Genomic DNA, 27,880 nt, shown 5'->3' with positions numbered 1-27,880 from the left:
GATTTTTTTAAGTTGTTTTCTAAAGAGATAATTGGAATGACTAAATACAATTACAATGCAATATCTTATGTTATCTATGAAGATGAACACAAATTCACACCATTAATGTTTAGTAAGATTATTATACTTTTTTATTTAAAGTTGATTTAGATAAAGACATGTACACATTGAACAAACAATCATCCGATGCATTGCACAATAGTATTCATAGCTTACAAAAATGTTAAACACCAGTCAAAAACAAAGAAAGAAAGAATAACACACAAAGCACAAAAAGCCACTTCTACCTCTATCAACGACGCCACAACTAAAATAACTTATTTGAGTATGCTCCCCACATGAAGTCACATGTTTGCTGTCATGGATCTGAAATAGACAAAACATGTACTTTTTCAACACTTGTCACATTCTGGTCAGTGTGACAGGTCCTGTATGAGGGTAATTTGTACAAACAAGGACATTTTTTTTTTTTAGAGTAGAACAATTACTATCACTGCTCTACCAAAACCATTAATGTACATGCAGCTCTCCTGGTGAGAGAAAGAGAATAACAAACTAAAAGTATATTGTTGCCTACAGTTGCTTACAAAGAGTCCAGATGACATTGTTCTCTGTATTTTACATTGAGTAGAATTTATTTTTCAAATGACAACAAAGGAGGGGCATTTCTTCTCAACGGGTCAGCAGGACAGTATTAAGTTTCAATGGTGCCTGGCCAGAGGTTGTTTCTGTGGACAAATAGAGATGACTATGAGTGTGTGAGTGTGGGTCAGAAGTCCTCACAAGGATAGTAAAACAAGGAAAACCCGGACAAGTAGGGACATTTTGCCTGTCCCCAATGAGGAAAAAGGCTATTTTAGGTTTAGGATTACAATTAGGGTTAGGTTTATGGGTTAGGGTTTATGTTTAGGGTTAGGGAAAATAGGATTTTGAATAGAAATCAATTGTTTGGTCCCCAAAAGGTATAGTAAACCAAACGTGTGTGTGTGTGTGTGTGTGTGTGTGTGTGTGTGTGTGTGTGTGTGTGTGTGTGTGTGTGTGTGTTTGGATAGCTCAGACAAATATATTTTTGTATGTACATTTGAATATTATAAAAGCATATAACAAAGACAATGGTAGTATTCTCTTCTCTGTACACCTCCAAGTGGCCACATTTTACTACACCTACAGCAGGGTTTTCGCTCCAACCCCAATCTAGCACACCTGATTCTAATAATCAGGTTTGGATTGGTGCGAAAACCTACAGGAGGGTAGCTCTCCGGGAACAAGGTTGGAGAGCCCTGACCTACAGTGACCATTCAATGGCTCATCTGCTGTTTCAGCTGAGAATTACACATATGACATAACAAAATAACCATAACTCCAGGAATGACCAACGAGGAAAATAAAAAATGAATGTTGAATTAAAATAGAGATGTCATACATAAACAACAAATATTCTGTGCCATCATTCACCAAATAATTACATTACACCCTACATTCTGTCATTCAGGGCTTTACTATAAGAATGTGGACCTCAGTCAGTCCCGCGCAATGGAGGGAAGCCTTCATTGGACTAACAAGTAGATACTGTTCTGAGAGAAGACCAGCACATTGGAGAGGGGGGTGTAAAATGGCAGTTGAATAGGTGGGTCTATAGTTTTTATTCGACCCTTGGGGGTAGCAGGTGTAAGACCAGATACAGGCTCTCCTGTGTTTCTACAGGAGCTGCTACCTGCCCAGACATTCAGAGGGTTTGGGGCTACAGTGGAACAGAGGCAGGATGTTGATCAGTAGGCTACTGTACATGTGGGATTGACTCTGCTCTTCTAGGGCCAGGAGGACTGCACTGGGATATATGGGTGGGATGGGGAAGGACAGTGTTAACCACAGTCTGTATTGTACAGTATGCTTTTTTATTTTTAAATTGAACCTTTATTTAACTAGGCAAGTTAGTTAAAAACAAATTCATATTCACAATGACGGCCTACCCTGGCCAAACCCGGACGACGCTGGGCCAATTGTGCGCCACCCTATGGGACTCTCAATCACGGCCGGATGTGTTTGGATTCGAACCAGGGACTGTAGTGCCACCTCTTGCACTAAGATGCAGTGCCTTAGACCGATGCACCACTCGAGAGCCCACATGAACACATGTAAGGTTCTCTCTTTTTTTGTCTTGGGCTGTTGTGTGATAAAGCTATGTTGGCAGGTGAATAACAGCCCTAGATGTAAAATAAGTGTGCTTTTGACAACCCTGTCAGAGCATAAGTCAAGTAGTTAATGATGGTATATACCTGAGCCATCCCAGTATTATACAGTAAGTACATTTACAGTAAGCACACCACATCCCCTCACCATGTACTGTCTATATGTCCAAATCCAGATCATTTACAGTGGGAGGTGATGTACTCGCATAGATCAGTCAATAAGCCTTATGTACAGTAGTCTACTCAAATGGGATACTAGAATCATCACAGTAGAGATCAATAAGGTATTTTGACAACTATCTCCCTCACCAACTTTAAACATCTGCTATCTGAGCAACTAACCAATCGCTGCAGCTGTACATAGTCCATCGGTAAATAGCCCACCCAATTCACCTACCTCATCCCCATACTGTTTTTATTTATTTACTTTTCTGCTCTTTTGCACACCAGTAGCTCTACCTGCACACGACCTGATCATTTATCACTCCAGTGTTAATCTGCTAATTTGTAATTATTCGCCTACCTCCTCATGCCTTTTGCACACAATGTATATAGACTATTTTTTTTCTTTTTTTTTTCTACTGTTATTGACTTGTTAATTGTTTACTCCATGTGTAACTCTGTGTTGTTCTCTGTTCACACTGCTATGCTTTATCTTGGCCAGGTCGCAGTTGTAAATGATAACTTGTTCTCAACTAGCCTACCTGGTTAAATAAAGGTGAAATCAAATAAAATAAAAAAATAGACAAGCAGTTGTTACAGGCCTTGTTTTTTAAATGTATACTTCGAGGTTGGACGTTAGCATGTAGGGCGCACCTCGTTAGTCAGTATGTGTTACACTTGTGTTGGTTGCCATCCCGTTAGTGTGAAGGTGTTTCACCTGTGCTGTCCTTTAGTTGGAGAGACCCATTTTATGTTTTGAGAAAAACAATCCTTTGTCTGAGCTTTGTTTTCTCTTTGAGCCACCATTTTGGTTTGTTAACTGTCTTTAAGTTTGATGCAGGTTTTTATTTTGCTTGCCTCTTCTTTAGTGGGCGCCTTTTAGGTTTCAGTAGTTGCTAGTCAACTTTCAGTGGACACCCCCATGAGTGTCTTTCAGAACCCCTCCTGTTGCGTTTTGGTTGTATGGTAGAAAAATTACAAGATTGTTTTAATACTATTTATGCATCAAATTAGGTTTGATGAGTACCCTCTCATCTGTGGGACTGAGTTGGGCTTCTGGGGCTTGATGTTAGCAATTGCTTTATGATGGCTTGGTGATATAACCTCAAGCCTGCATTCCATAGAATGAGTTGGTGTTTGTATACTTTGAGGTGCCAGGGAGGAGATGTCTCTGGTGTGGACGGCTGATGGGAGGAATCTTGTCTTACGGGCCAAACCCTGTTTGTTATACAATTCTTCACAGTAAATGCTATCTGGCTGGGGGATACTCCTTTCTCACATACAAATCGTAACCTTTTGACCTATTCCAGACTTCTGTTTGTCACATATTCAGGAGGATGTGTCTTAACTATAAAATACTGTGGCTCAGTTCTGCTCGTTGAGCTCTCGGCATCACACTTCAGAGTGTGGGATCGACCAGCTTCATTATTGCAATAGTTAATCAATATTAAATTATTAGAATATTCCACGACACTTGTTAGTTTCCCCTTCTGTTTGAGTGACATTTTTGGTTCTTGCTGGGGAATGTAACCACACTGTAGTGCTGTAGTATAATTAAAGATTTCAGGTTTCTCAATGAAGACATCCCACTTTTCTTTTCTGCTCCCCAATTTCGTGATTAAATTGGTAGTTAGTTTTGTCCCATTGCTGCAACTCCCATACGAACTCGGGAGAGACAAAGCTTGAGAGCCATGCGTCCTCCGAAACACGACCCTGCCAAGCCGCACTGCTTCTTGACACACTGCTCGCTTAACCCGGAAGACAGCGGCACCAATGTGTCAGAGGGAAGGTGGTACAACTGGCGACCGTGTCAGCGTGCATGCACCCGGCCTGCCACCGGAGTCGCAAAATGGGACAAGGACATCCCAGCTGGCCAGACCCTCCCCTAACCCAGACGACGCTGGGCCAATTGTGCACCGCCTCATTGGTCTCCCGGTTGCGGCTGGGAGAACCTGGGTCTGTAGTGATGCAGTACCTTAAACGCTGCGCCACTCGGGAGGCCCACCGCTTAGGCTGTTATTTTTTGTTGTTGTTGAATGGTCACAGTTCTGGTCTGCTTAAAGGGCTACCGCAGTTCCTGATTTGGCCTTGTTTTAGCTAAATTATTGCGCTAATTTGCTTCAGCTGTGGCAGAGTTGGTTAGACTATCCAAAGTCTAACCATCTCCAAGGTTAGTTGGTAACTGTCCATTTACACAATGTAAATTACAATTTATAGATGCTTTGAGGTTTAAGTCATTGAAATTTGGAGCTATTGGGATTTTTATGTTGTCCCATGTACATTATGTAATTTAATGATGGTCCATAACTAGCCCCATAGAGATCCAAAGTCAACCTGAATTTATCACAGGCATTACAATAGGGTCTTGTGCAGCTGCACTCCAAATTGATGATTTAAAGCCAGTTTTAGTTTGATTTGAAAATGTGGTGGAGGCTTTGTATGCAGAGTGACACAATTGCAGAGCCAAGTCAAGCTCCGTACTGCATTTGCATTGCCGTGCGCCTCTCAAATCTTGTAATAATGTGGAGGGCTCCGCATTGACATGATTGCTTGGTGGGGGTGGGAGGTTCTGTGTAAACACACTCACTTCCTTCACAAAAGCTTTGTGATGCGCAAAAAGTATGTTTGTTCTAACTTCTGCGGAGGCCCCATAGCAGTAAATGCTACACCACCAGTGCAGATGTCAGATTGACCATGCAGAGTTTTTAATTTGTGTGCTGCCAGCTGTGGGCAGGATTGAAACAAACCCAACCTTCATTTACGTTGTGATGCAGTCACTACCACAAAACTCTGTTTTGGAAAAGACTGACTTTATCACCAAAATTATCCTATTTACACATTGTAGGACATTTTGACAGAATAATAAATGTTTGACTCGTACTGTGAGAAATTGAGAAATTGTTTTATTAGGGGTAGTTTCTCTTTAACGGTTGGCTCTTGCGTAGGCACCAATGTGAGGGAGTTATTTTACACTGGCCTGGTTTTTTAATCCAGGTTCTTCACGTCATTGGGCGAAAGCGGGGAGGGAGGAGTACCCTTCTCAAATCAAACAGTAATCTGCACTAGTCGGTCATGTCAACAAGCATGCTGCATCGTCCAGAATCTCTTTTCCATGAAATAAATGTGAGAATTTAAGACAATGTTTTTATAACAAAATGTATCACATTCACTACATCTGCTTAATTACTTTTGTTTTGAGACTACTTTGCTGTCGGACGGAGCAGGCACCTGGATCACGCCCAGGAGGCAGCCCGATTCCAAATCAAATGCAATCATTTTCCAGATGATGCAAAACACACCTACACAGGTGTGATTAATCAAACCCCCTCATTAGCAGCTGGGTCTGGCCTGCTTAGCTAATTGACTGTATATGAACCAGAAAAAAAAGGAGCGAGTGTGACGTCTCGCTTCGTCTTCTGCCTCTGGTATTATCCCGGCCAGGGCACAAAAAAAATCCTGATTCCACTAATCACCTCACTTCCTTACACCAAACCAATTAGCTGATCAGCTAAGGTCCTGCCCTGACTGCTGATTGATCACATGAAGTGGTTGTGAGAGTAATGGCATTGTGGCATCTGTCAGTTTGAAGGCTATTTTCTAGAGCTTGGCAGAAGCCCCACCTGACTCCTCTGGAGATAAGCTGATGGAGGGCTGAGTGAGGACTGCTTGGTGGGCACATAGTAAGATATGAGAACAGAACATAGTGTGATTCACTCTACAAGTGTGTATATAATGAAAAATATAGATTTTCATAGATGTTAGAGGTTAAGATACTGTTTCTACTGTTGAGCCCCTGTACCCCCCTCCCTTTAGATTCACATACACTACTGTTAAGAGCACCAAGCCCACACATTTAGATCTGTCTCGTGGTGAGTTAAAACAGATTGCTGTATATTGCCTGGAGTACCACATCATACTGTCACCTGTGTATTATGATTATTATTATTATTTTTAGTAGTAGTAGTGACAAATAGGAGAGGAACCTTTTTTATTTTTTATTTTTTTATTTTTACAACTGACTTCTTTAACTGTCCTCACCTCTCTCACACCGATGGCTCTGATCATGCCTCAATGCCAAAAGAGGCAGATTATGGACCAAGGAAACTAGAAGCCTAAGAAGATGACCCCTATCACTGTATGTTGTGTACTGTTCACACTGGGGATATTGGCCGTGGGCGCTCACTTCAGTATTTCTCCCCTCCGTCTAATGTCTCCAAAAACTTTAACTACATTTTAAATATGGAGTTTCTCAATCATATTCCTGTTGTAATGTCGCCTGTAGAATTGCACCTTCAGATTCTCTTTTCCCCTTTCATCCAATCTACCCTTCTCCATTCTATATCTTCCACTCGTCTCCTGCAGTCTGGCATCTTGTCGACAGAAAGTTATTCTTCTGCTCCCAGTCATTGAAGTTCATCAACAGCGACGGCGTGTGATCGGAAAGCAGACTGTGCCAGTAAAGAGGCTGAGCTCACCTGTATCCAGCCAAACAGCCAATGCCACCTTCCCAAGCAAAACCAACAGCACCCACTCCACTGTCTGTTTTATCTTCTCTCTATTATCATCATCCTCTCATCTCACCATACCTCTCTCTGCCTCTACTTTCTCTTAAAGAGGCAATCTGCAGTTGCTACATACATTTTTGGACTTAAAAATGAATGAGAAAGATATATATATCTCCATTGATTCTTGAAGAATGTAATTTATCAATGCCTCGTAAACTGAGTTTAACTGTTGTACCCCATCCGAACATAATATACTTTGGCTTAAAACAAGCTTATTCTTTGTTAAATAAAGTAAATTTACACAAACATATAGCCTTAACGTGGTTCAAAATACAATTTTGATATCATGGAGGTCAGCCCCATCCCTCAGCTTTTTACTGAAACGGGTGGGGAATTGGCTTTGTTATTGTTTCAACTGCCGATTGCCTCTAACTCATCCTCTTTCTCTGCTCAGTGTGGTTGATGGAGGGCAAAGTGGATGTGTGTCAGGTAAAGCTCCACCATTACACACAGGCCTACAAAATGTCTACCTTTAGTAAGTTTGCTAGACGATCACACTGGTAATGTAGTCATACTTTGCATTAATCTGTCTTCTAATGCCATTTCTTCCGCTCTCACTCCCTCTTTCTCTCCCAGGGTGACAGTGGGGGTCCCCTTGTGTTCCTATCCTGGTTTTGGCAGCTGGTGGGGGTGGTGAGCTGGGGGGTGGGCTGTGCCTGCCGGGGCACCCTGGGGTCTACTGAAGAGTATGTGATGGATAACAGATACCTCATTGTGTTGCATTCCCACTTTTACAGGTGTCGTTGAAATTCCTTACCTGATATGATTTGGTTCTCCTTTTTTGTTTCAGAAGTACTACTGAAAATCCAGTTTCTCTCAGCGGTAACTACTGTAAACTGACTGGTATTCTCTCTCGATGAGCGCTGAGTGGTTCTGGAAAACATTCACACAGTCAAAAGACATACACACTGCACTGACTCACAATACTGAGCTGTAAAGTTTATTTGTGTTCTTATTTTATATTATCTTAGAGACTTTGAGTTATGTATTTCATTTTTTACAAATATTTTATGGTTGATTAATGATTTGTCCAATTTTGACAGGCAAAAAAAAGACAATGTACTATTATATTCAAAAGTTTATTGGATTCTTGTGGCTTTTTATAATAAATCATATGAGCGGATATGCATGATGGAGAGATTACATGGGAGGCATCATTTGAGGGAATAGGAGAAACATGGCTGTACATTCATATTAGTTGGAAGAGGAATGTGGGACTAAGGGGTCAGTATTGTCTGGGTACATTATAGATTCAAACATTCTGTTGTCTTAAGTGCAATAATGGATGAGGTCACTATTTCCGCTACTACAACTTGGCACAACAAAGTGTTCTCAGAATTTCCAAACCACAAAGATTGAACTTTTGCTTCACCTATCCAGTTTTCAGTACAGTTGTCAAAATAAAGGGAACAAGGAAGACAGTTGGTACTAGGTCATCCAGAACTGTGTAAGGGCATTTCAACAGAACGCGTGAGTCACTTTCACAGTTCGGCTTTGTTTAGAGGTTATACATGTAACATTTCCACCTGCAACTAGCGCCAAATGTCAATTACATACCAGTAGAAGCAAAGGAATAGAAATCACAAGAATAAAATCTACTTTTTAGAAAGCTGCGTGACGCTGCAAATTAGTTGTGTACAACTTCCTGCATTACGATTGGTTCTCGTTTGTGAGGTTGACAACAATAGCAAGAACATTAGCAGTACAAAACTTCTTCGTCCTTGTAACAATCTTTTTTGGATTGTGATACGGTAAGCTGTACTATGTCATTTGTAAGCATTTGTAAGCAGTCGCCTTTAAAAAAAAAACATGATGCAATTGGATTTATGGCTTACATCTTACATGTTGCTCCTTGAAATTACACTGTATATTGCATAGCTCCATAGGTTCTAACATTCAGGAACCTTTGAAGGTCTTTTCACACATCACAACAGAACTAAACTTGACATGAGAGAAGACACAACTATGTGCCTTCCAAACATTGACAAAAAGGGCCACATACTGTAGTAACAGAAAAAAGAGGCTAGCTTCCCAGAGTGAGAAGGGAAAGCTTATACATCAGTGCATTACAGGCTAAATAAGTATTCAAATCTGCGCAGCAAGGTCTGCACTATGTACCTCTCCTTTGTACTTAATTGATTGGCCAGAATCTCTATACAGGTGATTTCACAGGTCTGAACCAGACAGTCTCTGTTTAAAAACAATGAAAACGAGCAGTGCTGCAGACCTCAAGGACTGAATACCCTTGAACTATAAGCCTATGTTCCTCATCTACCCTGGATCAACTCCATATCCCATATGCCACTTTGATTACTGTTGCTCTTGTCATTTTTATTGCTTACATTATCACAGTAAAAGGAACTCAAAATGGTTTATTGGAATCCTGCAGTAGCTACAGTATAGTTATGTTGATGTGATGTCAGGGCAGCTTTGCGAAAGCAAATCCCATTGAGGGAACTGCAGCAGCCTGTCCTACAGTGCGTGGATGTCTTCCTCTCCGTAGTGGTGTTTGTGTTTGCATAGTATCACTGTTATCTTAGGAGAGTATGAATCAGCCAGGGATTCAGTGCCACAAGCTCAAAGCCATGTCCAACCAGAGATAGTACATGTACTACTGTCGATGGCCAAACCATGGTGTCGGTCTGTTCTCATCTAAGACAGCAAAGATTATTCATTCAACTTTACCCTCATGTTAAATATACATTTAGGTTAATTCACTCACTGCTCCACCGATACAACACATCTCTGTTTACACACATGTCTAGCACAGCCGAAGAATATACATATCTACGGTAAAGTGCCCAAAATATCCTCCTGCTATTGCTACAAGCCAGTGCATTTATTTGAAGGGCTATGCTATGGGAACAGCAACACCAGGGGTTGTCCACATTAGAAACAGGTTCAGCAAGTGATTGAGGGAGGTATATTTGTTATGTTTATACAATGACAGATTCAGCAAGTTCCTGGACAATGGACATAGACGTGAACTTCTTCCCTGAACATGGGTTTTCCACAATTCTGTCACACACTGGAAGTATCTTCAAAACAACTATTGTATCTTGACATTGTAGTTCACTAGCAATGGGTTTCCATTGCTAGTCAATGACATTCCATTCCTGATCAGATATGGGTTTCTCCCAGTCCATTCCTGATCAGACGTGGGTTTCTCAGGGTTATCCCAGTCCATTCCTGATCAGACGTGGGTTTCTCAGGGTTATCCCAGTCCATTCCTGATCAGACGTGGGTTTCTCAGGGTTATCCCAGTCCATTCCTGATCAGACGTGGGTTTTTCAGGGTTATCCCAGTCCATTCCTGATCAGACATGGGTTTTTCAGGGTTATCCCAGTCCATTCCTGATCAGACGTGGGTTTCTCAGGGTTATCCCAGTCCATTCCTGATCAGACGTGGGTTTTTCAGGGTTATCCCAGTCCATTCCTGATCAGACGTGGGTTTCTCAGGGTTATCCCAGTCCATTCCTGATCAGACGTGGGTTTCTCAGGGTTATCCCTGTCCATTCCTGATCAGACGTGGGTTTCTCAGGGTTATCCCAGTCCATTCCTGATCAGACGTGGGTTTCTCAGGGTTATCCCAGTCCATTCCTGATCAGACGTGGGTTTCTCAGGGTTATCCCAGTTTGGCAAAATAAATGGGCTGAATATGAGATATTAGTTGTGTGTCTATTCTACACTGTCCAGTAAAGATCGGTTCCAGTCTTTCACGCTACCTGCAACCTAAATGCTGCTCCATGCATCTCTTTATGGTGTAGTTAGTGGAGGTTTCCGTAATGACTGTAGCTGATCGATATGTTTTTTTGCAGATGGTGAATTTGTGTTGAATCATGAGCCATGAATGAACCATCATAAATTCTGCTGGGTACTTATTGCAGTGTGTAAAAACATGAATGTGTGTGAATGTGCTCTGTACAGCAAAGAGAGATCCATTTGTAAATTACTTACTATAAGAAATGTGGCAGATATTTCTATTGGGGGGGGGGTTAATGTTCATGCCAGAAGACCCACTTTACCAAATAGTGTGCATAGCCTTGGCACACTGGATGTAGCAGGGGTTGGCATGATATGAGGAGATTTAGATCCAGGTTCAAAGCAGACAGAACTTACCACATTATATGTGGTTAAATCTTGGATTCCAGAAAGGAACACAAGAGAGAGTACATGTCTATTGTCAAGCATTGTGTCTCTAAATCTGCCCTGGGGTTTCACATGCTTATAAATGCATTAAAAAGGTTATTTGTCTTAAAAGCAGCATTAGTAGAGGTTCATTTTTTTCTAGTGGGTTGGTTTCAAGGGATTGTCTATAATTTCATTCATCAGCTTGCAGTATTATTCACTTGCGTTTTTCTGCGTTTGGTAAATGGTTTTGCAGTATTTAGTCTTCCTATCAGCAGAGGAAGATAGAAGCGCTAACAGGCACCAGTGCTTTATATCAAGCAAAGAAAGTGTATTAAGTTCTGAACTGGATCCTTTCTCACATCTCACCACAGCATCACCCTTTTAAAGACCTTAGTTTCTAAATATTATAAAATAAGCTTAATTAATCACTTTTGGATAGGCAGAGTTAATATCATTGTATTCTATCTAAACAACACTAAAGTCAACTCTATGTGAATCAGAGCATTACTGAATAAGCTGAATCTGACGTGGCAAAATGTCACTGGAGATTGAATTAGACTGCGTGTTTCTACAAAACACAATATTTTAATTTGTAGACCATTTCAGTTAAGCCCAGAGTAGTACGGTTGGTGAAGAGAGGAGGATCCAGCACAGTTTAAACAACATTATTACATTGCGTTATTCCCTGTCTCAAGCGTATATTCAATTAATCTCTTTTTTTGTTTTTTATTATCATATGAAAAACGGTCCTAGGTTTAAGATTTTTTTTGAAACAATATACCAACTTGAACATATGGGGGTGGTTTCCCAGACACAGCCTAAGCTTATTGGACTAACAAACACTTTCAATGAAGAATCTCCATCGGACGTGCTTCTCAGTCCAAAAAACCTGCCCAAGAAACCTGCCCATGGAGTCACGAGTGCATACACATGTTTGTGCATATAAATATATGCATAGATATAACTGTATATTTATATATGGTTGTACATACATGCAAGTACTCTCATTTCTTCTTTGGTGTCGTTGGTTTCGAAGTTTTGGATCCTGAGACATTGTTTGTTTCATCTGCTGAGGAAGATTGTACAAGGCACTCGATCTTTCTGTGGAGGGGAGGAACAGAGGAGAGAGGAGGGTTAGAAGAGACACCTGCGTTTTCTACGTATTTGACATTGTAGCCCGACTTTATTGATGCTTTACTACAGTTTGGAGGCACCAAGATGAGCTGAAGGTGTTTCTCTGTGTGGATGGCCAGTTGGCTACTCTCTGTGGCCCCATCTGTCTTACTCACTTCTTCTCCTCGATTTTGAAGAGAACGAAGAGGATGAAGTTCTTCACCAGCATGAAAGTCATCAGCAGGGCGATGGCTCCGCCCACTGCAGAAGCAATTATGATGGTGAGAGTGTTGTCCACCACTCGTACTGCCGAGAAGGAACCAGGGAGAGGAGAAGGTAGAGGCTGATCAGACAAACAGTACCTACCTACAGTGCATCGTCTACAGCACAACAGATCTAGACTTTGTGGTCCATATAGTATTCGCCCTGCCCATTGGCAGCACCAGAGGACCTACAGTATATGATCTGCCTGCAATAAAGCAAAGAGAACGCTAGTTAATACTCACACTCGTCCACCACGACAAGGGTAAAGATAGCGCTGTGGTTCTTGCCCTTCTCTTTGGGGTTGCGTCCGAAGCAGGTGTACTGGCCCTCGTCCTCAAAGGTGATGTTCCAAAGCAGGATGGAGATGTTGTTGTGATCACCGGTGCCGATAAAATCCACCCGTTCCCGGAAGATACTCACTGGATGGGGATCCATCCCATCTAACGGAATCACAGACTCACACACCTGAGAGGACCAGGCAGTCGACAATCATCTAACACTCACAATATCTGACCACAACTCCAATCAAAACACTCACAATAGCGATATCACTTACTGATGCAGGAAAACCATTGGGTCTTCACCACAAATTAGAACACTTGAAAATATGATCTCCCCACACTGACTTTGAACATCCCTGCCGCTATCTGTGTGAGATTTGAGCTGACAAATGACAGTAGTTGTTGTGCGGCTTCTGTTGCTGCAGTGGGCCAGGGCAGCTCTGACCCACCTTCTGCATAGTGCCGTTGTCGTTGTACTGCCAGTTGAAGTAGAGGTTTTTGATGCCGATACAGCTGGCGTAGGTGCAGGGTAGAATCACAGTACTGCCGTTCAACGCCTCCAGGAACGGGACCTTCCCTGTGGACATCTCCAGGCCCTGAGCAGACCACACACCTGGGAGGGAGGGGGCAGGGGGAAATTTAAAAGGTAGTACACAATACTACTAAGAAATACAGAAAGGGAAAAAACAACACACACCTGAGTGAGAAATGGCCCATTCCCAGGTTACTATAGCTCATCCATTGACATACTGTAGAGCTGTCAAATAATTATTGACTGATGTCTATTGTAATCCCCTCTACCCCTATCCCTTCTTAACTGATCCTGCAAACTTTCAGGGATTTGAAAACTACGGGCTCTATTCAACCTGTATCGCTGAAGGAAATGTAAAAGTAAATTTACACATTCAAAACAGAATGATGGCAAATGTCGTGCATTTCTGCAGTAACCAGACAGAAACATGTAGAACATCTCAGCAGAATATTTAATCATTCCAAACACAGCTGATTGCAATTTCAGCTAAAAGTCTACCCAAGTGTCCTGTTTTTAGTCTCGTTACCAAAACAGACAAAAGAGGAAGGCTTCGGAATGATTTAGGTTGGAAACATGAATCAAGGTAGACAGGTTGGTGGGGAAAGAAGAGTGGCAGGGAGAGGGAGAATGCGTGGAGGACAAAGGAGAAAAAGAGAAGAGAAGAGTGGTGGGCCAAAATACCAGCCAAAATACCAGCAACAGTGTGTGAAAACCTTGTGAAGACTTACAGAAAACGTTTGACCTCTGTCATTGCCAACAAATAGTATATAACAAGTATTGAGATAAACTTTTGTTATTGACCAAATACTTATTTTCCACCATAATTTGCAAATAAATTCATTAAAAATCCTACAATGTGATTTTGTCTGTCATAGTTGAAGTGTACCTCTGATGAAAATTACAGGCCTCTCTCATCTTTTTAAGTGGGAGAACTTGCACAATTGGTGGTTGACAAAATACTTTTTTGCCCACTGTACATATGAGATGTGTAATGTAGAGTATGTAAACATTATATAAAGTGGCATTGTTTAAAGTGACCAATGATACATTTATTACATCCATTTTTTTATTATTAAAGTGGCTGGAGTTGAGTCAGTATGTTGGCAGCAGCCAGTCAATGTTAGTGGTGGCTGTTTAACAGTCTGATGGCCTTGAGATAGAAGCTGTTTTTCAGTCTCTCGGTCTCAGCTTTGATACACCTATACTGACCTCGTCTTCTGGATGATAGCGGGGTGAACAGGCAGTGGCTTGGTGGTTGTTGTCCTTGATGATCTTTTTGGCCTTCCTGTGACATCGGGTGGTGTAGGTGTCCCGGAGGGCAGGTAGTTTGCCCACGGTGATGCGTTGTGTAGACCTCATCACCTTTTGGAGAGCCTTACGGTCGGAGCAGACAAATTTCTTCAGCCTCCTGAGGTTGAAGAGGCGCTGTTGCGCTTTCTTCACCACGCTGTCTGTGTCGGTGGACCATTTCAGTTTGTCAGTGATGTGTACGCCGAGGAACTTAAAACTTTCCACCACTGTCCCGTCGATGTGAAATCCACGATCATCTTGATTTTTTGACGTTGAGTGCGAGGTTATTTTCCTGACACCACTCCCCGAGGTCCCTCACCTCCTCCCTGTAGGCCGTCTCGTCGTTGTTGGTAATCAAGCCTACCACTGTAGTGTCGTCTGTAAACTTGATGATTGAGTTGGAGGTGTGCATGGCCACACAGTCATGGGTGAACAGGGAGTACAGGAGAGGGCTGAGAACGCACCCTTGTGGGGCCCCACTGTTAAGGATCAGCGGGGTGGAGATGTTTCCTACCTTCACCACCTGGGGGCGGCCCGTCAGAAAGTCCAAGACCCAGTTGCACAGGGCAGGGTCGAGACCCAGTGTCTGACGAGTGACGATTTTGACGAGTTTGGAGGGTACTATGGTGTTAAATGCTGAGCTGTAATCGATGAACAGCATTCGTACATAGGTATTCCTCTTGTCCCGATGGGTTAGGGCAGTGTGATTGCGTTGTCTGTGGACCTATTGAGGTGGTAAGCAAATTGGAGTGGGTCTAGGGTGTCAGGTAGAGTGGAGGTGATATGATCCTTAACTAGTCTCTCAAAGCACTTCATGATGACGTTACCTTAGCTTTCTTGGGAACAGGAACAATGGTGGCCCTCTTGAAGCATGTGGGAACAGCGGACTGGGATAGGGATGGATTGAATATGTCTGTAAACACACCAGCCAACTGGTCTGCACATGCTCTGAGGACGTGGCTAGGGATGCCATCTGAGCCGGCAGCCTTGCGATGGTTAACACGTTTAAATGTTTTACTCACGTTGGCTGTGGTGAAGGAGAGCCTGCAGGTTTTGGTATCGGGCCGTGTCAGTGGCACTGTATTGTCCTCAAAGCGAGCAAAGAAGTTGTTTAGTTTGTCTGGGAGCAAGACATCGGTGTCTGCGACGGGGCTGATTTTCTTTTTGTAATCCGTGATTGACTGTAGACCCTGCCACATACTTCTCCTGTCTGAGCCGTTGAATTGCGATTTTACTTTGTCTCTATACTGATGCTTAACTTGTTTGATTGCCTTGCGGAGGGAATAGCTAAACTGTTTGTATTCAGTCATGATTAAAAGCGGTGGTTCGAGCTTTCAGTTTTGTGCGAATGCTGCCATCAATCCACGGTTTCTGGTTGGGGAAGGTTTTAATAGTCAAAGTGGGTACAACATCACCGATGCATTTGCTATTAAACTCGCTCACCGAATCTTTTGGTAGATAATGCGGTCAACATTTGATTGTAAGGAATTCTAGGTCAGGTGAACAAAAGGACTTGAGTTCCTGTATGTTGTTATGGTCCCACCCCGACTCATTAATCATAAGGCATACACCTCCGCCCTTCTTCTTACCAGAGAGATGTTTGTTTCTGTCGGCGCGATGCGTGAAGAAACCAGGTGGCTGTACCGACTAACGTATCCTGAGTGAGCCATGTTTCCGTGAAACAGAGAATGTTACAATCTCTGATGTCTCTCTGGGAGGCAACCCTTGTTCTAATTCCATCTACCTTGTTGTCAAGAGACTGGACATTGGCGAGTAGTATACTCGGGAGCGGTGGGCGATGTGCACATCTACGGAGCCTGACCAGAAGACCACTCAGTCTGCGCCATTATTTTGGGTCACCTACTGGGATCCGATCCATTGTCCTTGGTGGTGGTCCAACCAGAGGATCCGCTTCGGGAAAGTCATATTCCTGGTCGTAATGTTGGTAAGTTGAAGTTTCTCTTATATCCAATAGTTCCTCTCGGCTGTATGTAATATGACTTAAGATTTCATGGGGTAACAATGTAAGAAATAATACATGAAAAAAAACAATACTGCATAGTTTCCTAAGAATGCAAAGTGAGGCGACCATCTCTGTCGGCGCCATCACAGTCTGCCCTCCTGTTTTTCCCAGTCTCTCTTTTTCACACCCTCCTGGTTTTGAACCTTCCCTGTCCTGACTCTGAGCCTGCCTGCCAACCTGTACCTTTGCTACACATAACTACATATTACAGTACAATACAGTATTTTTTTAACTTATACTGACATTTTGAAATATGCTGATTGTTGTGTTTTTCAGTAGGATCTAAAGGTTGACTCCCTCAGGAGGGAGAGGCAGAATATTATCAGATGAGCAGGAAATTGCTATTGTTGACATGGTAATTGGCAACGATGCAATAAAACTGCAGGAAATTTGGGACAGAGTGCTGGCAGACAATATCACTTTTGGGAATGTGAATACGGTCAGCACAACGACAATTGCAAGAGTCCCAGAGAAACATAAAATAAGGATGAAGCAGTTGTACACTGTACCCTTTGAGAGAAACGGTGAACGTCTGAAAGAACTCTGGTATCAATATGTCCAGGTAAGATGTTCAATAACCAAAGAGGGTACATACACAGCTATGCATAATGTAAAGTACTGTAAACCTGTGGCTGTACTGTATTTTAGAGTAAATGAGATGGAATTCAGGCAAACTTCACATACGTTCTTCGTTGTGGATGAAGCTGGATTCAACCTGGCAAAGACATGCTGCAGAGGAATGAAATTGGATTGGACAGATCAACCATGGATGTCCCAGGCCAGAGAGGAGCTAACATCACAATGTGTGCAGCACTGTCTAATGATGGTTTGCTGTTACACAAACCACTCATTGACCCCTACTATACAGAGAGGCTCATTGCTTTTCTGGATGACCTGCATAATCGACTCGTGCCAGCGGAGGAAAGAAGGGCAAGAAACTCCTACCTTCTGCTGCAGTCACAGACTGGTTTGCTGCACATCCCAGGATGTCAGCACTATTCCTGCATCCATACTCTCCCTTCCTAAACCCCATAGAGGAGTATCTCTGCGTGGAGGTGGAAGGTTTATGACCACCATCCACATGGCTAGATGTCCTTACTGGATGCCATGAATGCGGGGTGTGGAGACACTTGTCCTGAAGACTGCCAGGGTGTGGAGACACTTCTCCTGAAAACTGCCAGGGTGTGGAGACACTTCTCCTGAAGACTGCCAGGGTGTGGAGACACTTCTCCGGAAGACTGCCAGGGTGTGGAGACACTTCTCCTGAAGACTGCCAGGGTGTGGAGACACTTCTCCTGAAGACTGCCAGGGTGTGGAGACACTTCTCCTGAAGACTGCCAGGGTGTGGAGACACTTCTCCTGAAGACTGCCAGGGTGTGGAGACACTTCTCCTGAAGACTGCCAGGGTGTGGAGACACTTCTCCTGAAGACTGCCAGGGTGTGGAGACACTTCTCCGGAAGACTGCCAGGGTGTGGAGACACTTCTCCTGAAGACTGCCAGGGTGTGGAGACACTTCTCCTGAAGACTGCCAGGGTGTGGAGACACTTCTCCTGAAGACTGCCAGGGTGTGGAGACACTTCTCCTGAAGACTGCCAGGGTGTGGAGACACTTCTCCTGAAGACTGCCAGGGTGTGGAGACACTTCTCCTGAAGACTGCCAGGGTGTGGAGACACTTCTCCTGAAGACTGCCAGGGTGTGGAGACACTTCTCCTGAAGACTGCCAGGGTGTGGAGACACTTCTCCTGAAGACTGCCAGGGTGTGGAGACACTTCTCCTGAAGACTGCCAGGGTGTGGAGACACTTCTCCTGAAGACTGCCAGGGTTGGATTAGACATTCCAGAAGACACTTTACAAGATGCATCGCCAGAGAAGATATAAGATGTGATGCAGGAGAGAGGGAGAACTAGAACCCTCACAGTACTGTACAATGAGTGATTATACTAGACATGTTGATGAGAACTAGAACCCTCACAGTACTGTACAATGAGTGATTATACTAGACATGTTGATGAGAACTAGAACCCTCACAGTACTGTACAATGAGTGATTATACTAGACATGTTGATGAGAACTAGAACCCTCACAGTACTGTACAATGAGTGATTATACTAGACATGTTGATGAGAACTAGAACCCTCACAGTACTGTACAATGAGTGATTATACTAGACATGTTGATGAGAACTAGAACCCTCACAGTACTGTACAATGAGTGATTATACTAGACATGTTGATGAGAACTAGAACCCTCACAGTACTGTACAATGAGTGATTATACTAGACATGTTGATGAGACCTAGAACCCTCACAGTACTGTACAATGAGTGATTATACTAGACATGTTGATGAGAACTAGAACCCTCACAGTACTGTACAATGAGTGATTATACTAGACATGTTTTTATTATTATTGCAGCCCTGGAATTTCAGGAATGTTTTTTTAAACTTATTTAAGTAAATTACTAAGATATAGAAAAAAAATAAAGGCTATTGACGCAAATTGTGGCATTTCTGATTCATTCTTGTTACGTATATTTTAGTACAGCCAAAGTGAAAAGGTGTTATTCTTATTCTATAATGAAATATTGATTTTTGTGAAATCATTCAAAGAGAGAAGTTAATTTATGTAATGCTCCCTGTTAGTGTTTTTAAGGTCAGTGTGTTCTGAGTGAGAATTGATGGCAGCTATGGTCGAACAAGCTTATTTTGAGACATGTACAGTATTGAAGTGTTTTGAGTTTTGGAGGTGAGATTAACTGTTTGGCCAAGATTCATGTTGGTAATGCAGACTGTAGAGTTTTGAAGTAGCTTCAGTATTGACCAACGCTTCTTAGCAATTGAAAAAAACTGCACGCTTAACTATTGTACAGAGAATGTGCATATTGCAATAAGACAGGACAAGGATATACACTTCCGTACCTTCATTTGCATGCACGCACGCTGGCACACACAATTCACAGACCACACGCACTTAAGTCTGCAGTAATCTTATGGCACAGACCCCCAGTCTAGAGGTAGTGAGAGGGAGAAAGAAGGATGGGACAGGGGGAAAAAAGCGCTATTCCTACATATTACAGATGTAGGATCTTCATTTGATCACCCTGTTGCAGGAGAACTCAAGTTTCAATGTTACAGTGAAATGACTTTCTTGCAAAACGCAACAATGTAATACTAAAAATAACAAGCAGGAAATGTTTAACTTGTGAGGTTTGAAAAAGACGTACAAAGTGTGTAATTTCCCCTTTGAAATAACAAAAATGTCCATTAACATGAATTATTATCCACATTTACATTTCCTGTTGATGCAGGATTATTTTTCTGCTGTAACAAACTCGCTCAAATTAAGATCCTACATCTGTATGTACAGTTGTGTGTGTAGTATTTTATTACAGTGTTCGGGATGTTGTGAGGCCATTTAACTCAATGCAGGCTCATTAAACTCAGTAATTAGCTAATTAGTTTGGGCTCATCTCCCCTTTAAGGGAATCCAAATAACGCAGGTCCCACCACCTCTAACACGATCCAGATAATGCCGACACCAACACTTCTCAAGTGGACCTAAAGATGATGGATGGTTAGTCTGGTTACATGCCATCACTGGGACAATACAGTAATGCTGCTCACATACTTTCCTCCTCTGCCCAGTCTGTTCTCTCCTCAAATTCACTAAACAATAGTATTAACTGTCCTGGCTATCCCATTTTCTCTTGCTCTGTTTGTCCCTCTGCAGCCCCCATTCCTAAATATTTTTTCTCCCTCTGTTTTTACATCACACCTCAGCTGTGTGACACATCGTCAATAACCGACTCAAGGTCAGGTTTAGACAAGCAGTTTGGGATAATACATGGCTGTAAACTCCAGGGAGGGCTGCACAGGGAGCAAAATGACTCCTTCACTCAGATTCCTTCCCTCTTTTTCTCTTTCGCTCACACACACACACACACACACACACACACACACAGTCCCAATGCAGCACAGTGATGCAGCAGAAACTCTCACACATCTCAGATTGTTCTGAAATTGTTTCTGTTAGATTTGCATTTTTGCAACATTGTTTTGTTGACATAAGGAATCCAAAGAAATGGCCAAAAGCTACCTCCCACAACCCACACCAATCTCACCCAAACAAAAATTATATAGTATCAGTTCTCTATGTCTGACAAGTAGTATGACGCTGAAGTATTGAGAATTGTTTCTTCATCCTCTGTAATCTATTCCCAATTAATTTGATGTATTTGAAGCTGTTAGGTTTACGTTCCATACTACATCCTGATATTACTAGGTTTAGATTAGATTTTGTTTGCCTCCCGAGTGGCGCAGCGGTCTAAGGCACTGCATCGTAGTGCTTGAGGCATCACTACAGACCCAAATTCGATCCCAGGTTATGTCAACCGGCCGTGACCGGGAGTTCCATAGGGCGGCGCACAATTGGCCCAGCTTCATCCTGGTTAGGGGGGGGATTTGGCCGGGTGGGCTTTACTTGGCTCATCACACTCTAGAAACCCCTTGTGTGGCAGGAGTTGCAGGCTGACTTCGATCATCAGTTTAACAGTGTTTCCTCCGAAACATTTGTGTGGCTGGCTTCCAGGTGAAGGGGGCGGGTGTTAAGAAGCGAGGTTTAGCGGATCATGTTTCGGAGGACGCATGATTCAACAATTGCCTTTCCCGAGCGCGTCGGGGAGTTGCAGTGATTAGACAAGATCGCAATTGGGGAGAAAAAGCAGTTAAAATACAAAAATAATAATAACAGAGTTTGTTTAGTCGTGACATGTACAGGGACGCAGATGCTCCGGGCTCCAACAGTGCAGGTACATAAAACATATAAATATATAACTGAAGCATGCTGACGCCTTTACAGGATAAGGAAACTAATATGTAATTGTGTAATTTGGGTGAACTATCCATTTAACATTGAGGGTGGGTGGGAACAGCACCATCTAGTGGTTAGAACCTGATATTACCATTCAAAAGCTTGGGGTCACTTAGAAATGTCCTTGTTTTTGAAAAGGCACATTTTTTGTCTATTAAAATAACAGAAAATTGAGCAGAAATACAGTAGACATTTTTAATCTTGTAAATTACTATTGTAGCTGGAAACGGCTGGCAGCTTCATTAAATAGTATCAACAAAACACCAGTCTCAACGTCAACAGCGGAGAGGCGACTCTGGGATGCTGGCCTTCTAGGCAGAGTTCCTCTGTCCAGTGTCTGTGTTCTTATGCCCATCTTAATCTTTTTTTTTCTCAGAACAAGAATAGACTGACGAGTTTCAGAAGAAAGATCTTTGTTTCTGGCCATATTGAGCCTGTAATCGAACCCACAAATGCTGATGCTCCAGATAGTCAACTAGTCTAAAGAAGGCCAGTTTTATTGCTTCTTTAAAATCAGCAGTTTTCAGCAAACATAATTGCAAAAGGGTTTTCTAATGACCAATTAGCCTTTTAAAATTATAAACTTGGAGTAGCTAACACAAAGCGCCATTGGAACACAGGAGTGATGGTTGCTGATAATAGGCCTCTGTACGCCTATGTAGATATTAAAAAATCTGTTGTTTCCAGCTACAATAGTCATTTACAACATTAACAATGTCTACACTGTATCTGATAAATGTTATGTTATTTAAAAAAAACGTGCTTTTCTTTCAAAAACAAGAACATTTCTAAGTGACCCCAAACTTTTCAACAGTAGTGCAGGTTGGAACATAAATCTACTGTAACTTCAATGACTAATTTCTCTGAAGGGGGGGGGGGGCAACAAATTCACTGAGAACACATTGCCTAGGATGAAGAAACAATACTCAGAGCTGCAGCAGCATACTACTTGTCAGACAGAGAAATTATTACTGTATACTCATTGTTAGGGTGGGATTGGTGTGGGGTGTCCGTGGCTGGCTTTTGACAATATCTTTGGATTCCTCATGTTTTACTCATTGTTAGAGTAATGTTAGGTACTATATTTATTGAATATTTTATGAATCCTATAAATTTAAATGGCCAATTTGGATGCAATCAATTAGCTTAAATTCTCAGAGTTCAAATTATTTTTCATTAAAATAATGTTGCAGGAATGCTAATCTTATTAGTTTCTAAATACAGAAATGATTTCAGAATAATCAGAGATAGTGGGTGTCATGACTTGCTGAAATGAAATGGAACGACCCACAGGGCAGATGCACCTCCCTCTCTCTCTCCACTTTTCATTTCTTACACTGTTATTTGGTCCGCTCTCCTTTTTCCTCACTTGTTGTCTTTCTCTGTAACTTTGCATCTGGTTTTCAACTAGACACCACAGCCACAAAATCAGATTCCACAGCTTAGTCAAAATCGGCTACAAAAATGTGCTTTTTGGTCTTAATATAAGGTTATGGTAAGGTTGAAAATCAGATTTTAAGAAGATAAATTGTAGAAGGAGTTTAGTCATAATTATGACTTTGTGGCTGTGGAAACTAGTGACAACCCTGCATCTGTGTCTATATATTTTCTCGGCTGTTTGGTGACCATTGATATATAGTTGTAACTGAAGATAGTGCAGCTCCTACAGGATATGGCCATTAACTTTAGTGGAAAAATAAAAGGCAAGAGAGAAATCCAGTGATGTTGAGATAATCCAACAAAGACTTAGCCTCATACCAAATCCCAATCAGAGCCAAACCAGGACATCATACCCCAGGACACTTCACATGGTGATTGTCCCAGAAAAATAAAGGCACCCTGACCCTAGACCCTCCTATGGATTCTGTCAGAAGCCGTCTCCACTGGGTTGCTTATGTAATGACTTTGTTTCCAAACTGTCCTTTGTGAGGCTCTCCCTTGTGCTAAGCCTCTAACTGGAACAGTGATGCTCTACTTTCTAACCTACATGTGTCTCTTTCAAGAACAATTCTATCATGAAACCTCATAGACCTACCTGTACAACTATACCATCCATAGAACCAGAACTGAGCACACATCATGAACACTATCAACATTTTAGACAAAAATGTTGATAGACTAAGAAACTCCTCTAAACTATGAGCCTACAGTGTTTCCTAAATGACCCAGCAATCGTGTGGATATTAAATAGTTGAATTGCAGACACCGAGGCATAATTTGGCTGGAGGGAAGGGACAGGGTGGACTTGTCTTGCAGTCCTGTTGACTCAGAGCGTGAGAACCTCAGAGCGTGAGACCCTCAGAGCCTGAACCTGAGCCTGACGGAGCCTGGCTGACTGCTCCTGGTCTGTCTAGCTGTTAATAATATGACTATGATATTTCACATAGTAAATGCTGCTGTCTTGACTTCATCTCAGACCAGTCCCCATTACCCCACTGCACTTCCACTGATACCAGCCAACTGCATTATTACTCTATTAACCTGGGCCTACAGAGGAGCTTCTCATCACACTGAAATGTTGTTACCCGGGATAAAATTGACTCCGAGTTAAAAGCTAAAGAAAAATCAATACAGTAACTCAATGTTACACAAAAGCTATTGATTTTGTGTTTACTGTAAAGGCAAAATAAAACGTGTTAAAATGGTAATGTCTGATATCAATAAAATACTTAGTGCATTCACAAAGTATTCAGACCCCTTGACTTTTTCCACATTTTGTTACCCTTTCGGCCTTAATCTAAAATGATTTAAATTGTTTCCCCCCCTCATCTACCTACACCCAATATCCCATAATGACAAAGCAAAAACGGTTTCTTAGAATGTTATACAAACGTATAAGAAATAAAAAACTGAGACATTACATTTACATAAGTATTCAGACCCTTTACTCAGTACTTTGTTGAAGCACCTTTGGCAGCGATTACAGCCTCGAGTCTTCTTGGGTATGAAGCTACAAGCTTGCCACACCTGTATTTGGGGAGTTTCTCCCATTCTTCTTTGCAGATCCTCTCAAGCTCTGTCAGGTTGGATAGGGAGCTTTGCTGCACAACTATTTTCAAGTACCTCCAGAGATGTTCGATCAGGTTCAAGTCCGGGCTCTGGTTGGGCCACTCAAGGACATTCAGAGACTTGTCCCGAAGCCACTCCTGTGTTGTCTTGGCTTTGTGCTTAGGGTCGTTGTCCTGTTGGAAGGTGAACCTTCGCCCCAGTCTGAGGTCGTGAGTGCTCTGGAGCAGGTTTTCATCAAGGATCTCTGTACTTTGCTCTGTTCATTTTGTTCCTCGATTCCAGTCCCTGAAAAACATCCTCACAACACGATGCTGCCACCACCATGCTTCACAGTAGGGATGGTGTCGAACACAATCCTGTCGTGGAGCTCTACGGACAATTCCTTCGACCTCATGGCTTGGTTTTTGCTCTGACATGCATTGTCAACTGTGGGACCTTATATAGACAGGTGTGTGCCTTTCCAAATAATGTCCAATCCATTTAATTTACCACAGGTGGACTCCAATCAAGTTGTAGAAACATCTCAAGGATGATCAATGAAACAGAATGCACCGGAGCTCAATTTCGAGTCTCATTGCAAAGGGTCTGAATACTTATGTAAATAAGGTATTTCTGTTTATTTGTAATACATTTGCACACACAAAAAAAACATGTTTCCCCTTTGTCATTATGGGTTATTGTGTGTAGATGGATGAAGCATTTTCTTCATTTAACCCATTTCAGAATAAGGCTGTATCGTTACAAAATGTGGAAAAAGTCAAGGGGTCTGAACACTTCACAAATGCACTATATATTATTTTAGTCCTTTTAATTCTTATGAATACTATTGCTTATTGCTTTGATAAAATGCTTGTCCAAATGACTGCCACTGATAGGTCCTGAATAATAATATTCTGGATGACGTATTTAGTGACAAACCTCTGAACTCTGATTCAGGCTGTGAAACAGAGGGGTCTTATGTACACTGAAATTATAAAATCACCATTCTATCTGGTGACGTATGCTTAGGTATCCATCAAACATACTTCAGCATGCAAACTGACAGCAGTTTCTAGCCACCACACAAATGAAACTGATACAATTTCACCAATTTCACCAATGCAGTAAATGTTTCATAGCACACTACAGGGCAGTTGGGGTTGCAGAATTGGGGAAATTACTAAAACTTTACTCAACAGAAAGAGAGAGAGGACAACCTGGGAGAGGTGCAGAGAGAGAGGGATTGGATGAAAGAGAAGTGATATATGACTGAGACAGAACATCTTACTGAGCAGCAAAGTGATGATCAGGCTGGTCCGGGGCCAGGTGGTGTGTGAGGACAACAGATACTTGGACCTGGGCTCCTCAGGCCCACTCTCCTGAACCTCCATGGCACTCCGATCCCGTCCAAAACAACCCCTGCTGTGGGATCCAGCCCAGGGTCCGTTGGGCTGGAGTTCTCCCCTCAGAAACTGGTCAGGTCTGTGTAAACCTGAATCGCCCTGGTCTGGTTGTTTGTTGTGCCTGGGCGACTGATCTGGTCACAACCGAGGCACCACGTCCCACTGTGTTGTTATCCAGTCCTGGTAGCGGTGCGTCTGCCTGCCAACCCCGACACTCCTGTCATGAAGACTGTAGGTTAGACAGAGGGCGAACAGGAGGGGAGAAAGAGGAAGCATGTGGGTGGGTAAGGGAAGAGGGTACAGACTTAAAAACAAACTCAAGGCGAACTAAGTCAATCAGCTATAATCTTTCAGTAAGAGAGCACTCCTAAACAGAGAAAGACGAGCAGAAATAATGAGGATTTAAGAGATAGAGATGAGACACGAGATAGAGAGAGAGACACGAGAGAGACACGAGAGAGAGAGAGAGAGAGAGAGAGAGAGAGAGAGAGGGAGAGAGAGAGAGGAAGAGAGGAGAGAGAGGAGAAAGAAAAAGAGAGAGAGTAAAGGGGATGTGTGCGCAGCGTGAGACAGTACTGCACCGTACCTCTTCCTGTGGCTGTATTCCCTGAGAAGCCGGACCAGCAGCCTGACTACACAGCACAGCTGAGTCAGAACACACGGCAGAGCAGCGGAGCTGAGCCAGGGGAGAATCACTGCGCACAGCCAGTCAGGGTGCAGTCAAGGAGATTCCACCAGCCAGCGATTCCTCTGCAGAGAAAGGCACGATGCAGTCCCAGTCAGAGAGAGAGAGGGGGGGGGGGGGGGGGGGGAGAAGAGAGAGAAGAGAAAGGAGAGGGAGAAGAGAGAGAGCGAGAGAGAAGAGAAAAAGAGAGAGAGAAAGAGGAGGGGAGAGAGTGAGAGAAGAGAGCGAAGAGAGAACAAGGTAGAGAATGGACAGGAGGAGTGCTGCTGCAGTAACCCTGGTGGCTGGTGGCTGCTGGTTCGGACGGTCCTTTCTCTTCTTCCTGGATAGCAGAGCCCCAGTTTCTTCTTCCCTTTGCCTGCAAGCCTGCCCCTCTGGCTCGCTCTCAACTTTCCCCTGCACTCTCTCTCTCTTGGCTCAGTGCCTGCCTGTCCCTCTCTCTCTCTTTCTCTCTCTCCCTCCCCCACACTCTCTCTCTCTTTCGTAGCCTTCTCCTCCTCTTTACCCCCCTCCCCGTCTGCCTCCCTCTCTCTCTCCCCCCTCCCCTCTCCTGACTGTGAATGCAGACGCAGGCACTTTTGCCATAGTGCTTGTGGAGATCAGACAAAGTTCTGCAGTGCAGGTTGGAGGGGGTTCTGAAACAGAGCGCCAGGGACACGCCAGCCTCTACGCACTACCTTGTATTTAGAAACATCCTGGATGTAGAAATAGATATGACATGTTCTAACATTGATCTACGGTATGTGACAATGTCCTGGTAATAAAAAAAACTACACGTTCATCAACCACTCCCTTGAGTTACACTGCATAGCTTCAAATCACAGAATTTAGAGTGAGGATGTTTGCTGTTAAATGTGAACATATTTCACTCCTGTTATATCTGACGTCTACACCTGAATAAATGAGGGTGTGTGTTTATCTGCAATGTGAATGTGACTTTGAGAGCTCTCCCGCTCTCTCCTCCCTCCCAATCTCTGTCTGTACTCATCCTTACACTATGACAGAGTTGAGTTTCCTCTGACTGCATTTCTCTCCCTTCCTCTTCCCTCCCATCTCTCTCCTTCCCAGGTTTTCACATGATGATATGGATATGGTGTTGGTGTCTGGATAAGATGCTGTTCCCAGCCCTGCCTGGCCAAACCAGTTCTAACGACAGTATCATATTCCCGTACATCAGGATAATTAGCATCTATGACCATGAGTACACCATCTGGCAATCAAGGAGCCAGGGAGTATGTGTGAGGGATGGGATGTGTGCCTCAGAAGGTCAAACCAGTGAACATAGTGTCACTGCAGAGTCATGAGAACGTTATGCTAACGTAATGTGGCTGGCAGTGCAAAGATGAGTCAGTATGAAAAAACATGGTGACCCCCCCCACCCCCTT

At 42.9% G+C, this 27,880-nt stretch overlaps 1 protein-coding gene and 1 long non-coding RNA gene across 4 annotated transcripts; one reads left to right on the top strand and one right to left on the bottom strand.

Annotated features, from left to right (window-relative positions):
• Window positions 1-137: 137 nt before the first annotated feature.
• LOC110537344 (sodium channel subunit beta-4) lies at window positions 138-26,662 on the bottom strand. 3 transcript variants are annotated; one of them, XR_005034937.1, is made up of 8 exons: window positions 26,397-26,662; window positions 25,696-26,027; window positions 13,154-13,317; window positions 12,666-12,888; window positions 12,336-12,465; window positions 12,039-12,147; window positions 7,674-7,789; window positions 138-728 (listed from the first exon to the last, which is right to left on the bottom strand). XR_005034937.1 is itself a non-coding variant. In XM_036937320.1 (6 exons), the coding sequence occupies exons 2-6, from the start codon at window positions 25,796-25,798 to the stop codon at window positions 12,051-12,053; spliced, it is 717 nt and encodes a 238-aa protein (XP_036793215.1). In that variant the 5' UTR covers window positions 25,799-26,027; window positions 26,397-26,662; the 3' UTR covers window positions 7,981-12,050. The 3 variants fall into 3 exon arrangements, 2 of the variants coding, with proteins under 2 accessions (XP_036793215.1, XP_036793216.1); XM_036937320.1 differs by lacking the exons at window positions 138-728; window positions 7,674-7,789 and having other exon boundaries at window positions 7,981-12,147; XM_036937321.1 differs by lacking the exons at window positions 138-728; window positions 7,674-7,789 and having other exon boundaries at window positions 7,981-12,147; window positions 25,696-26,039; window positions 26,397-26,627.
• LOC118937653 lies at window positions 6,388-7,629 on the top strand. The gene is made up of 3 exons (XR_005034938.1): window positions 6,388-6,486; window positions 6,714-7,345; window positions 7,493-7,629. It is a non-coding gene; the product is annotated as an uncharacterized LOC118937653 (long non-coding RNA).
• Window positions 26,663-27,880: the final 1,218 nt, after the last annotated feature.

The sequence above is a fragment of the Oncorhynchus mykiss genome, chromosome 12 (genome assembly GCF_013265735.2).
Source record: "Oncorhynchus mykiss isolate Arlee chromosome 12, USDA_OmykA_1.1, whole genome shotgun sequence".
NCBI classification, from domain to species: domain Eukaryota; kingdom Metazoa; phylum Chordata; class Actinopteri; order Salmoniformes; family Salmonidae; genus Oncorhynchus; species Oncorhynchus mykiss.
The sequence above is the reverse complement of the archived record's forward strand: the minus strand, read 5'-3'. Positions and strand labels throughout refer to the sequence as shown.

What these genes read in the sequence shown, in the direction of transcription:
- LOC110537344 (XM_036937320.1), bottom strand. Translation starts at nt 25,798, where the DNA reads ATGGAGGTTCAGGAGAGTGGGCCTGAGGAGCCCAGGTCCAAGTATCTG. An exon ending in GATCATCACTTTGCTGCTCA is followed by an intron (nt 13,318 to 25,695) that starts GTAAGATGTTCT and finishes CCTCCCTCCCAG; the next exon opens with GTGTGTGGTCTGCTCAGGGC. An exon ending in CCTTGTCGTGGTGGACGAGT is followed by an intron (nt 12,466 to 12,665) that starts GTGAGTATTAAC and finishes CCTTCTCGGCAG; the next exon opens with TACGAGTGGTGGACAACACT.